Here is a 13,608-nt window from a genome sequence, read left to right on the forward strand (position 1 = left end):
CCTAGCTGTGTAATGTTGGATGTATCCTGTCATCATTCCGAATCACTTGCTTTCATTTGTAAACTGGAGAGGGAAATCGGTACAATGGAGGGTTCTTCTGTGCATTGAATGAGATTGCATCTATATAAAATGACATGTCAGGCTTGCAGTAGCCCTCAGTAATTATTGGAGGGAAGGGGGAGGAACAGAGGGGAGAACAGAAAAAGAGGAAGGGGGAACGATTTCTTCTTTGAAGAAATGGCCACTGTGGTTGAGTTCTGCTCTGTAAGCTCTGTACCATCCCTGTGATAGGCAGCTTCATCTGGGAGAATTTTCTCATTTCCAACTTGTCGGCTACTACAGCATCATTATGTTACATTATATCCTCTGCTGTGAGCTTTGTGGTGAGAAGGCCAGTAATGCACCAAAAGCAACAGTTTAGAACAGACACGTCTCCCCCACCACCTCAGACATGCATGTGCGTGCATGTGCGGGTACACACACACACACACAACCACTAATAGTCCCATGGCCACACACACACAGGTGCACATACACCTGCATGCTCCCAGATTCAGCACCCACACATACATCCAGGGGAGAGAAGGGGAGATCTATCAAGAGATTCAAAGATACTTGCAAAGCAGATTTTAAAATTCATCAGACCCTAAGCTCCCGTCCTGCATGTATGATTCTGTGGACTAAATACAATTTTAGTTTTTAGCAGTGCTGGGACTCAGATCCTGATGGCTTGTGTATTCATTTATTAAAGTCATATTTCATAGTTGCAAAATTGACTTTTAGCTCTGTAATAAACACAGAAATTTCATCTTTCCTATTAGTGGGCTCTGTGGCACCAGGGTTTCAGCAGGGCCCGGGGTGAACTCCCCCCTGCCTTCTAGCCCCACACCTGCCTCCTCTCAGGAGCTGGGGCTTATTAAAACTGCCTAAGCTACACTTTAAATCTCTGCCCCTTTGCAGGAGGTATTAACTCTATTTTATGTTTTTAATGATTCTAAACTGTTCTATCCCAAGATTTAAAAAAAATGAGAACTTTTTATCAATTACCTGCTCACTGTGTTTTCTATCACCAGCCTAGGTGAAGTGGTCTTATTCATTGCTTATAATTGCTATGTAGACTTGTGAAATCTAGGACCTGCCTGGCTTGGATTCAACTGGACTTGAAGTCCAGTCTCTTTCTCAGGGATCTGTCACTCTCTAGGATTAGCAACTTCACGCACAGTTCAAGGGGGTGCGTCTCACAGAGGGGGCTGCTTTCACCCACCATTCACACTCTACCCCATCTCCTCTATCCCACCTCCCCTTCTCTGCTGGGCAGCAGATCCTACTCCTCATCTTAGCCAGGCCTCCTGGGGCTGGTGTGGGTGAGAGGCCCTCTTGATTTCCCCCTAAAGAATCCCTCTCCATGAAGATATATGTGGTCTTCTTCCTGTGAGGGGAGCTGGTAGCCAACATTTTTCTCTCTCATCTTTGGATAAAATGTTTGCAGCCCCTTGAAACTCTTGCTATGCAGATTCTGTGCTCAAGGACCACCAAAAGGGAGGATAAAATGCCAGCTCCCTTAAACCATGTCCTGACATCTCCTTCCCCTCTCCTAACATGCACACAACCTGCTTTTTGGAGAGGTTGAGGATGATTCATCTCTGAGCCTCTCCTGGGAGATGATTTGCTGGCTTTTCCACAGCTCATGCATGAGAGAGATGTTTATGCCTTTCCATATAAGCCCCAGGAGGTCTTTAAGGTTTTTAGGGGCTGGGGCATGTGTAGTTGACCTTAGGTCCACATAGTAGCCTTAAGATTGAAGAATGTTCTGCAGAGAAGGTGGGTTTCCCGGCCTGAGCCTTGGGTTGCATCTCTGCCCCTCGGGGTCCCTGCTCCCTTACACTGACATGGAGTATTGCTAGGTGTTGGTAAGCCTCCTTCTGCCTGTCTTCCACCCCACTCTCCCTGCCTGCTATAAACAGACAGCACTAAAGTAGCCTCTACAATTCTTTACTCACCTTAGTGCCAGCCTCATCGAGAGTATTCAGGGGACCTGCCTCAGCAGTTGAGTCCTGGTAGGCCTTGGAGGGTTCAACATGGACCCTTCTTATCTTTCCTTTCCCTTCCAGCACTATTTCTGACATATCCAGTCTCGTATCTGTGTTGTTGACTCTTTAATCCCCAGACACCAAAGGTGTCTATCTCATGACAGCTTGCATGATTTTTATTAAAAAAAAAAAAAAATTGTGATTCTGGAATGGCATGCTAAAGACGCATGCTCTGGGCTCCTTCATGTTTGTGAGCATTTTCCTCTGAATGATCTGGCAGTGACAGAGAGAGGACTTTCCCCAGTTCTTTCTTGGGAAGCGCTTTATTCTCAGCTGTATCCAGAGTCTGCCCTTTGGTATAAATACACTATGGACCTAGTTCTAATGTCTTGTGAGTCTGGAGCCTTTATCAATGAGTTGCTGGGCTGCCGTGGTCCTTTTCTCTATGCTTCTGTGCTTTCTCCCGACCACCTTCCCTAACTCCCTTGGTTCCTGAAGCCACATGTGCCTCTATTTCCATGTAACTCCACATGGACCCAAAGTCCAGCTTCCACCATATTTTGCCAGTCATGACTTACACCAAAGAGTCTGTTGAGAGAATGAACTTCAGTGGAAACTTGGGGTCATGGCTACAGGGGACAGTCACATCAGGAGTCTATTAGCTTCCTCCTCTCCCCAAACCTGCCACCATTCCCTCACATTCCCTCTTTTCTTTCCATCCCTGTCTCAAGAGTAAGAACAACAATAGTAACATTTACCAATATCTTACCATGTATGTTGCAAGCAATTTATAATTATTAACTCATTTAATGGAAAACGAGAACATTCTTTCCCTTGTTTATTATGGAATATTTTTCTTCTATTTTTGAGAAGCCCAAATCTTACCTTTACAAAAAAACCCAAATCTCATGCTTTACAAAAAAAAATTCTCAAGAATTCTGATGAATGAAAGATTCTCTCTTTCATTATAGAATTCTTATTTCTGCAGAAGAAGGGAGAGATAACACTGAACTAATGTATGTTTCACTATCACACACCCATTCTCCCATGACTTGTATTCATTGTATTCATTCATGGAACATGTGTTAATAATTAGGATAGCCCAAGGTCACATTCTTAGTAAGTGGTGTAGCCAAAACTGCAACCCAGGCATTCTGATCGAGAGCTCAAGCATTACACTGTCTTCTTTCTTAAGATAAAGATGGGACACTATCTATTGAATTTGGCAACTATGAGGTTATTGGTATTTGCCATGAGAGCAGTTCTGGGGAAAGTGTTGGGGGAAAAAGTCCAGATTATAGTGGGAGGGGGGAGTTGTGCAGTGGGAAGTAAGGAAGTGTTGAGAGTGAGTGTTGATGAAACTACTGAGAATCCCAAATGTGATAGTAACACAGCTGGACTGTGCTAAAGCAGATTCTGCTGCCAGAGGGTAGCTTTTAAAGAATATGAGAAGCCCGAGCATTTATACCTATGGCTGAAGCTGATGGGAGATAAAGACCATTGGAATTAGGGAGGTCAAGGGCATTAATCACAGTGTCCACATAGTCACATCTTCTAGGTGAAGTTAGTGGGTGACAAGGACAGCTGTTAACTGAGTTGTAAAATTTCCACTGAAATACACAGTTTGGGTGAGAGTCAGAATGGAGAATTCAAAGAACTTATTGCCCTTGAATTCCCGGATACCAACAGTTGTGTATGGGGCTTATCTTCAAGAGGTATTATTAAGAAATTGAGATTGAGGAGAGAGACCAACCAAGAAACAGACTCTTAAGTGCAGAGAGCAAACTAATGGTGACCAGAGGGCAGGTGGGTGGGGGGAGGGGAGAAATAGGGGCTGAGGATTAGGGAGTGCACTTGTGATGAACACCAGGTATTGTGTGGAAGTGCTGAATTGCTATATTGGACACCTGAAACTGTATGTTAACTGTATTGGAATTAAAATTTTTAAAAACTCCGATGAAATATATTCCTGGGGGATGTAGAATCAAATCAGGGTAAACCCTCCTTGGTTTATGGTAGCTTCTAAGGTAAGCTCCTGTCACAGTTCATAAGAAAGTTTGGGATATTAGGAAGTAATTCTTCTCTGTGTTTCACTTGAAACAACAATGAAAAAGGTGCAGATTGGGGTTTCAAGCCATGTTTGGGTGGTTTTTCTGCATTCAAGCGTTATTTATGAAATCCGTTAAAAACGTTCCGTGTGGCTGATTCTTCTTTGGCTGGCCATTAGAATGTGGCCTTTTTACCTTGTTTTGGAAATCCAAGGCAATTGGCAGGGTAGCGTGCTAGAGTAATGTAGTGCCTCTTTGAGAGGCTCTCATGGGAAGCTGAGAGAGAAGGTTTGGGGGCTGGGCAGCTTCCTATAATGCCTACAACCACTTCTGCAAAATTGACTCTCCCCCATGTGTGTTGCAGGTGATATTTGAATCCGTCTCTTTGAAGGGTCATCCTGGCTACATCGCTGTGGACGAGGTCCGGGTCCTTGCTCATCCATGCAGTAAGTCTGTTCCCTCCTCCTCACAGCCTTGCTCCATGCCGGACTGGGGAGCTTGGAGGCTGTAGTCCCCCCACCGCCATTCATTCAGCTCACAACCATTTCTCACCCTCCTTTTTAATCCTTCAGAAATGCTTACATACTCAATGCAATCAGTCCTGAATAAATTCGTCACCTTGCTGGCCTGTTCAACAGGCAGTACCTACAGGAAATTTGCAGAGAGTGGCAAAACATCTTCATTTGAATCTCTCCCCGTCATTAAGGGAGTCTAAAGTCCTGATTGTTTATTAGTGGGATTCAGACCACTGAAGTGGAAGAATTAGAAGGCTTTGGATAGAATCTTGTGCAATTGTCTTAAAAAAAAAAAAAACACCACCAAAACACTGGGCAAATTAGCCACTGCTCACTCACAGGGAAAAGTACCCCAAAGCTATTAATTCTTTAAAAGTAATTTTAGATACACTCATCAGCTCTGTGTAGACGTAGGGAGAGATTTCTCATGTGGTTAGTACTTCTGGTACAGTATCAGGAGTCCTCAAAGGCATACTGCTCCTTCCGTGCCCATCCACTTTCCCCTTGAAGCTCCTTTTGTTGTATTTAGGCTGAGATTTCTGGATGTGTTTGTGCAAAGAACTGTGGTTCCCAGTTTTGCAAAATCCCAGAGGCAGTTGGTGGCATCATATCTGGTGACATTTGGCTGGGGGGGGACTGTAATCAGAGGGATACACATGGGGATTAGGGCACCTCCGAGGAGGGCTAGCTGGGGTAGCAGCCGTTCTGCATGTTGGAGATTCCCATTAATTTATTGGCGGCTGTCTGGTTCCAGGTATCTCCTGGAGGGCCCTCTCTACTCCCTCCTTGCACCATTGGTTGTGGTGCAGTTTGCTCTTTTCTCCACAAGTGTCTTTGCCCCTGGTTGTTACAGGGCCTTTCAATCCTTTCATTTTGGGGCTGTTTTCAGTTCAGCCCCATCCATGTTGCTTTAATTGAAATGACACTTTCCACTTCTGCAATGAATTGTTAGCACCTTGAACATCACTTCCTTCCCCGGCACTAGAATGCCATTGTTGGACTCATTGCTTAGAGCCCCTTCTTTGGAAGAATTTGGGACAAGTTACAAAGGGTTTTGGCAAGACAGTCTTTGGGATAATTGCATTTTGTGTCTGTGCAAGAGAGCCCCTCTTCCCCTAAGTCAGCCAGCCTCTCAGTGCTGAGATCCTACTGGGTTATTCATTGTTCTGCTGTAAACTTCCTATCCTTTGGGTTACTTCCTGGGTCTTTGGGATTTCAGTCATGCCTGCTGATCCAGACCTCACATGAAGAAGTCCCCCCAGCCACACAGTGTTTATATAGTAGATACGCAGTTAATCCCCTCACCTGGATTAAGCCTTCCCCTCCCTGGCCTTCTGGGAATCAGCTGCCCATTAAAGAATGATCTTTGACCTCAGACTGGACAGCTGTGTTGGGAGATGCCTGCCCTCCCTGCAGTCTACTTAACGCCACACACCCAGCCCTGCACAGCTTTCCCAGTTTTGAGGTAGTCTCTCTGTGAGACCACGTTAGTTTCCCCAAGCCCTGTGCACATCCCATCATCGTCGGGGACCCTCACCTCTGCTGCAGCCTGCCACACCCCTGCTTCTTACTCAGTGCTTGATGTTTGCACTCTGTCTTTCTTTGGCTCTTCCCAGGAGAATCCAGTCTGGCTTTCTCATAAGGGATCCCAGATCTCTCCGCTCGAACTGGAGTTTTCCCCTCTGCTGTCACCCCACCTGATACCTGTCCCTTGTTCCAGTCTTAGCTCTGCCCATTGATTCCAAGCGCTGGCCATGGTCTGCTATGAAAGCCAAATGCTCCCTTCTCTCTGAGAAATCTCTATGGGAGAGGGTTCTCTGGAGGGTGTTTGATGCTCCCCACCCTAAAGTCTCATGCCCCCCCTTGGAATTCTCCCCCTCCTTGGGGATGCTCCTGAATTTAGGATTCTCCTGACAGCCTCGTATTCCTCCTGCTGAGGAATGTGGATTGTGTGGTTATGGAATTGCTGAGAGCCAGTTACCCAGCAAATGGGCCATGGGATATAACTCAGAAAGACGTGACTCTGGCTGTGTTCCTTTGTAATGTGAGTGCAACACGGAATTCAGCCTTGATGCTTAGGCACCTTAAGCTTAAACTTCCCAGAAGTCAAAATGTGAGGACACTGCAATAGTGTCTGGAATTGGAAAAATTCCACTTAATTATATGTACAAATACTGGCAGTGCATATAGTCCCTCAGGGGTCTATCCATAGCTCCTGAGTTGTGTGGAGGTGAACGGTACCTCGCAAAAGCCCCTGGTTGAGTTCTCTGCTCAGTCTGTGTCTACTCCAGCTTCATACTTCCTTTCAGTAAGTAAATTATTTGTGCATTAGCTATGTGTCAGGAATTTGTGCTGGACACAGGGGATACTTAAATGATCAAGTTGGTTAGATCCTTGTCTCCGTGGTGTTAACTTAGCAGACTTGCATAGGGAGGAAAGCTACTAAATAAGTAATCTTAAATAGTAATGAATATAATTTCAGATAGTGATAGTGCTGGGAATATAATAAATGTGAGTGGCTGGCATGAGGGGGGAGTCCTTAGAGTCTAAGGGGCAGGGGAGGTGTCTATGCACATGTGGTCTGAGCTGAGACGGGAGTCCCCTGTGTAGTGATCTAGGGAGGGGGGCATGCCAGGCATTGGAAACAGTAAGTGCACATGTCCTGCACTGGGAATCCGCAGGTGCTGCCAGAACACCGAGAGTGTAGGGAGCGTAGATGTGGATGAAAGTGGGAGGGAGGCTGAGGCCTGACCACTCAAGCCCCTGAGAGTCCTGATGAGGTTAGGTTTTAATCTAAGAGCAAAAAGGAGCCAGTGGAGGGATTTATCCTAGGGATTGATTTGATCTAAGTGTTACAAGATCACTTTGGCTGCTCTGTGGAGAACAAGTTGAAGGGGAATAGAGAAGTGAGGAGACCTATCAGGGGGAAAGTTCTGGAATCACGGAAGACGTGGTAATGGCCCGGACCAGGCTGGTGGAGAGATGTCCATTCATCATGCAGCATATGCTTCCTGAGTGTACACTCCAGGACAGGCACTGCGCTGGGTGGATGGGAGTAACTCTCTGCCCTCATTCATTCTCTGCCCTTCCACTGGGACTGAAAACACTGGAAATGAAATCGGCAATTACGTGATCTACAACAGAGTGTAAATTAGTTTGCTAAGGCTCCCATGCAAAACCCCACAGTCTAGGGGGGCTTAAAAAGCAGAAATTTATTTGCCCGCAGTTCTGAGATGGAGATGGCAGGGTTGGTTACTCCTGAGGCCTCTCTCCTTTGCTAACTGTGTTCTCACATGGACTTTCCTTTGTGCACACATGCTCATGATACATCTCAGTGTGTCCAGATTTTCTCTGCTTATCAGGACACCGGATAGATTAGATTAAGGTCTGCCCTAGAAGCCCCATCTCCAAATACGGTCACAGTCTGAGGTGTTGAGCAGTAGGGCTTCAACATAAGAATTTGAGGGAGGAGGGGCGCCTGGGTGGCTCAGTTGAGCATCTGGCTTCTGATTTCAGCTCAGGTCATCATCTCATGCTTTATGAGTTCGAGCCCCATTACCTGTGCTGTTAGTGCAGACCTTACTTGGGATTCTCTCTCTCCCTGTTTCTCTGCCCCTCTCCGGCTCATGTGCGTGTTCTCTCATTCGTTCTCTCTCTCAAAATAAATAAATAAAGAATTTGGGAGGCGGAGGAGACACAATTTAGCCCATAACAGATGGTCACCAGTGCTGTGAAGAAACAGGGAGAGAGGTGGATGGATCAGAGATAACATTTAGGAGGTAGAGTCAGCTGGTCCCATTTGATAGATTAGTTCAGGAGGCAGAGGCATCAGAAATGGTGCACTCCTGGATTTCCAGCTTACACAACTGGCTGGTGCAGGCTAGACTGGTGTAGGTCTATCAAAGGTGGAGCCTGAGTGATGCCTTCCAACGTTCCCACCATGCATGCGTCCTTGGGGGTGCTCATGGGATCATGAGTCACGCAGACTGCTAGAGGCTTCTGAACTGTCCTTTGGGTTGACAGTGCTTCTTTCCCTCTGAAGCTTTCATATTAATGCATTTATGACTTTGCTTACGGTTGTTAAAAATTTAACTATATGGAGAAATATACATTCTCCCCAGGCCTTGTCATTCTCCACTTCTGTCCTCCAAAACATTTTTTCTATTAACATCAGGTCAGTGCTTATCAATAGGCGATTCCACGAAATATTCCAAAAGTTCCAAGGGGTTAGTGCCTGATTTGCAATTGTAGTCTCGATCGATCTGAGCTGAAGTTATGACTTTGAATGATTGCCTCGCAGCTTCCAAAACAGTGACCGACACAGAGGCGTAATACTCAAAGGAAATTATTTTCTCTTACAAACTGAAACCTCTCGTCTATATTTTATAGCCCATTTAACATTTTTGTGTTATTATAAAAGTGTGTTAGCCATAGTCCTCCTCTGCTGTCATTTCTCAGTGTTAGCCCTTAGCAGGGTGGCCACCGCAGTGGCAACCACATATAATAAATGTCAGCACAATTTTCCACCGGGTTTCTAAGTTTCTAGCTCCCGAGTTGACTTTTGGAATTTTTTAGACTTTTTTTTCCTTCTCATCACAACCTTCTGGGGCCATGTCACTGAGCCCGTGGAGTGTCTGTACCACATTTCTAATGTGTGTACTGCTCTTTCTCCTCAATTGCGTGGCTTCCTACTGAGGACCGTCAGGCTTAAAGAGCGAGAGAAAGGGCACAATAATATGTCTTTGGATGTTGCACTGACATCTGCAGGAGTTTAAATGTCACCAGCATCAAGGCATTTTGCCCCAAATGCATAGCTAGTTTTCTGTTAACCCCATTCAGCAGGATTCCACTTTGGGGTTGCTGGGTCTCAGTGGGGAGTGAGGGTGGAGTGTTTAAAACCACAAGCTGGAGGCCGACCTGGGCCCCAAGGACAAATGTGTTTGGTAAGTTGAAGCTGGCAGGATAAATTCTTTCTCAGAGCTGTAGATGGTGGGGGGGATAACAGTTGAGAGAGCATAGGCCTCAGAAGTGGACTGTGGTCAGGGGAGAGGGGGTGGAGAAGAGGGGTCAGAGAGGCCAGGAGCTCAGAGAAGTGGCCTGAACAGGTCCCCAACATGAGGAGGATCCTCAGAGAGAGACTTTTGTTGTGAGGTGGGGATGAGGCCCGGGCTCAAAGAGCAGACACCAGAGTAAGGGCATGTAGAGAGAGCGCTAAGCAGGGAGGAAGGTGTTCTCGATAAGCTCCTGTGTCAGGAACCTTGATCGGCGACTAGCAGTCATGTGATCTGCAGCATGCTGCCTGCATTCATGGGGCCAGACAAAGGCAGAACCAGCCAGTGGGAATGACTCTGGATGACTTAGCTGGAGCCTTACGACAGAGACCACACCCAGAGGAGCAGGCCTGCAGATGTGTTTTGTTAGGTCTGCAGGGTGTTTGAATGGAGTTCATATATATATGTATATTCATATATATATAGATATTCATATATATATATATTCATATATATAGATATTCATATATATAGATATTCATATATATAGATATTCATATATATAGATATTCATATATATAGATATTCATATATATACATATATATGAATTCCTAATATATTAGATTATATATATATGTTTTAGAGAGAGCACAAGCTAGGGAGAAGGGGAGAGAGAGAGAGAGAGGAGAGAGAGAGAGAGGAGAGAGAGAGAGAGAATATATATCTCAAGCAGGCTCCATGCTGAGTGTGGGTTGCCTTGCCATGGGGATTGATCTCACAACTGTGAGATCATGACCTGAGCTGAAATCAAGGGTCGGATGCTTAACTGACTGAGCCACCCAGGTGCCCCCAAAATTCAGTCAAGATTTTAGAATGAGAGATGTCACAGAAAACCTGGATTTCTTACTTGGGTTGACAAACTGGACACTTGGCTGCTGTCAGCCAAGTACTCTGGAATGGCCTTCATCTGCTGGATTTAAGTAACAGCTGCCTCCTTTTAAGGGGTCGTGGAGCTTTATCCATTTTCCTTAGTCCCCTCCACTCCTTATTGCCTCCTTAGTGCTGAGGCTGGTGTCAGATACCCATTATTATTGTGTGTGTAACGTTGTTGTTCTTACGTAGAGAGAAATCTTTACTCAAGTCTCTGTCAAAAGTGGGGAAGTGAATGATGGGGCAAGGAGGTGGTGTTTTGTTTTTGTTTGGTTTTATGACTCAGCTACTTCATTCATTTATGTAAGTGGTTCCTGTAGGTGTGTGGGTTCAACATCTGCCATAAACCATCAGTGTTTAACCAGAATATTAACACTAGGGGCTATTAAGCCTCTGAACTCTCTACCATTAAACCTAGAAGGGAAGCAGGAAGAGGGATTGAAGACGAAGAAATCCAGACAAAAGGTTTTCTGCCGAGAAGCTGGGAGTCAGAAGCAAGCAGGGGACATTGATCCAGAGAAGATCCATTTCTGATTGCAGAAGTCCCAGACGTTAAACCATTTGCCCAATGTCCCCAAGGGCATGGAGAGACATCCCTTTGTAAAACCCAGCACAGAGCCTCCCAACATTGGAGTTAAGGCTCTTCTCCCTCCCTGCGCAGAGTGGATGTTCCTTTCCCTTTAAACCTGTGGCATAAATGGGCTTACCAGGTTTACCCTCAGTCCCACTTGAAGAATCGACTTGAACTGATAGTTCCAAAAATAACTTGACAAAATTATACAGGAAAGCAAAAAGGAAACAATTTCAGACAATCAAAGCAGCGTGACATTTGTCAGGTTGACTAGATGCAGGAATCTTCAATTCTGAGAAGCCCACAAAGACAGGTCTTCCTGGGCCTTCAATTTTTGACACCACTTTAGCAGTGGGGTCCTGAGGGTGGCCCGAGGGGGTCTCTGAGCTGTTGTCATTTGTTTAGAAGCCCGAGCAGAAGGTGTGTGTTTTCACACAGCAAGTCTGCCTCTTCATGCCGAGGGTTTTGGGTTTTGCTGAGCTCTATACCTGGTGACACAGGCTGGTGGAGCAGTTAGTGTGTAGCATGAAGGCTGTGGGGACAAATGGCAAGGAAGGGGGGTGGGGATAACTTGTGATAAGATATTCGGGAGCAATGAGAGGAACCTAGAGAGTCAGCACGGCCTGGCCTGCAAGCCCTGCCTCTGGTCTCTGGGGTCCGGGTGACACTGTGGACTTCTCATTGCCCAGGAAGCTGGACATCACGCTAGTTAAATGTTGACTTTGGGGCCAGAATTTGGACTTAATTCTGTTTCTGTCTCTTATTAACGCTACGTAGCTTTGGGCAAATTAAACTTGTTGGGCTTTGATTTCTGCCTCTGAGAGGGAAATAATAATGTGTACTTTATAGGAATTTTACAAAGTTAAATTAGATGAAACACGTAAAGCATTTATCACAGTGCCTGCCATTATAGGAGCTTTAGATAAGTGACATGATTGTTATTATTTGTCTCTCTGGGTATTTGACTCTCTCTGAAAAGATGGCCAAAGGCCCTTGTTGAACCTTCTTGATCCTCTTAACAACTGTTCATTTGGTCCCATTGTGGGGTAGTTGACGTCCAGTTTATCACTGATTTGGTTGATGTGTTAGGGGGTCCTTGGCACTTTTTTAAAAAGTTGGTTTTGAGGGAGAGAGAGGAGGGGGAGCGGAGAGGGAGAGAGAGAATCCCAAGCAGGCTCCATGCAGCACAGAGCGCAACATGGGGCTCAATCCCATGAACCGTGAGATCACGACCTGAGCCAAAACCAAGAGTCGGATGCTTGACCAACGCAGCCACCCAGGCCCCCCAATGGGATCCTTAGCACCTTTGTGCCTCAGTGACGAAATTATACTTCTAGACATTGGTTATCAGCCCACTCATCTTTGGAGAGTTCAAATAGGCAAGAACCTGACTCCTCAAACAAGCAAAGAGATGAATCCATTATCCCAACATAAAACTAATTAATTCTGGAATTGATTGCTTACAGACCCTGTGAGTTTCATTTGAAAGTCTCTTTTCCTGTTACGCCGAGTCCCCAGAGTAAATGACCCACCTCCTTCCCATCCTTAGGAGACACTCTAGCTCAGAGTTAAGAGTGTAGACTCTGCTTGTTTCTTGAGTTCTTGGTGCCTCAGTTCACTCACTATAAGACGAAGATGATCCACCACCAACTGCTTTCAGTTCAGTGAGTTACTATGTGTGCACATGGCACACAGCACCGACCGCTTAGCAGTCATGAATGATGACTACTGTTTTTCTCCTCCACCTGTGTCCCTCCTTTGCTCTGCCCTCCCTGTGATGTGCATCATCAATGCCATCACCAAGGCCAGGCACCTGGGTCTCAGGCTCAAAGTGCTTTGCTTAAGCTTTCTTCATTTTGCTCACTCAGGCTACAGGGAGGAATTATCTATGCTGAATCCTCTCCATGTGCCCACCTCCATTTTCTTCTTCCAAACATGCCAGTATTGCCCAGAAGCTAATATTAAGGATTTTGAAGCTCTCAGAGACCTGGATTCATGTCTTAGCTCCCTCACTTTCTGGCTCTCTGTGCCAAACTATAACCCCTCAGAGCCTTAATTTTCTGATCTGTGAAATGAGATACTACTTATCTCAGGGTATTGGTGAGGTTTAAGTGAGGTGATCCTGTAAAACTCTTAGAACAAACAGTAGCTGACTTATAGTAAGTGATCAAACAGCAGTATCTCCTTATTGCACCAGGCCACTTTCTAGGTGCAGGTTCCACCCTGCTGAGCGCTCATCTTGCATGGCCATCCATGGATGGGGAAGTGGCGCAGGCTGTTGAATTGAGTCCTCATATGCTGTTTGGTTTCTCTCCTAGGAAAAGCACCTCACTTTTTGCGGCTCCAGAATGTCGAGGTGAATGTGGGGCAGAATGCCACATTTCAGTGCATCGCTGGTGGGAAGTGGTCTCAGCATGACAAACTTTGGCTCCAGGTAAGAATGGGAGTGGCCCCCTGTGTACACGTGCCCATCCCTTGGTAAGGGAAGAAAGTGTGGTGCTGTGACGAGGGCTGGTGGGTGA

At 45.8% G+C, this 13,608-nt stretch overlaps 1 protein-coding gene across 1 annotated transcript in view; it reads left to right on the plus strand.

Annotated features, from left to right (window-relative positions):
• Positions 1 to 13,608, plus strand: part of PTPRT (protein tyrosine phosphatase receptor type T) — a 934,550-nt gene that overhangs the window by 215,264 nt on the left and 705,678 nt on the right. Inside the window, exons 7-8 of the mRNA XM_032592759.1 lie at positions 4,443 to 4,524; positions 13,405 to 13,520. Coding sequence (XP_032448650.1) covers positions 4,443 to 4,524; positions 13,405 to 13,520 — 198 coding nt within the window. The remainder of the gene's footprint in view (positions 1 to 4,442; positions 4,525 to 13,404; positions 13,521 to 13,608) is intronic.

This window comes from Lynx canadensis, chromosome A3 (assembly GCF_007474595.2).
Source record: "Lynx canadensis isolate LIC74 chromosome A3, mLynCan4.pri.v2, whole genome shotgun sequence".
NCBI classification, from domain to species: Eukaryota; Metazoa; Chordata; class Mammalia; order Carnivora; family Felidae; genus Lynx; species Lynx canadensis.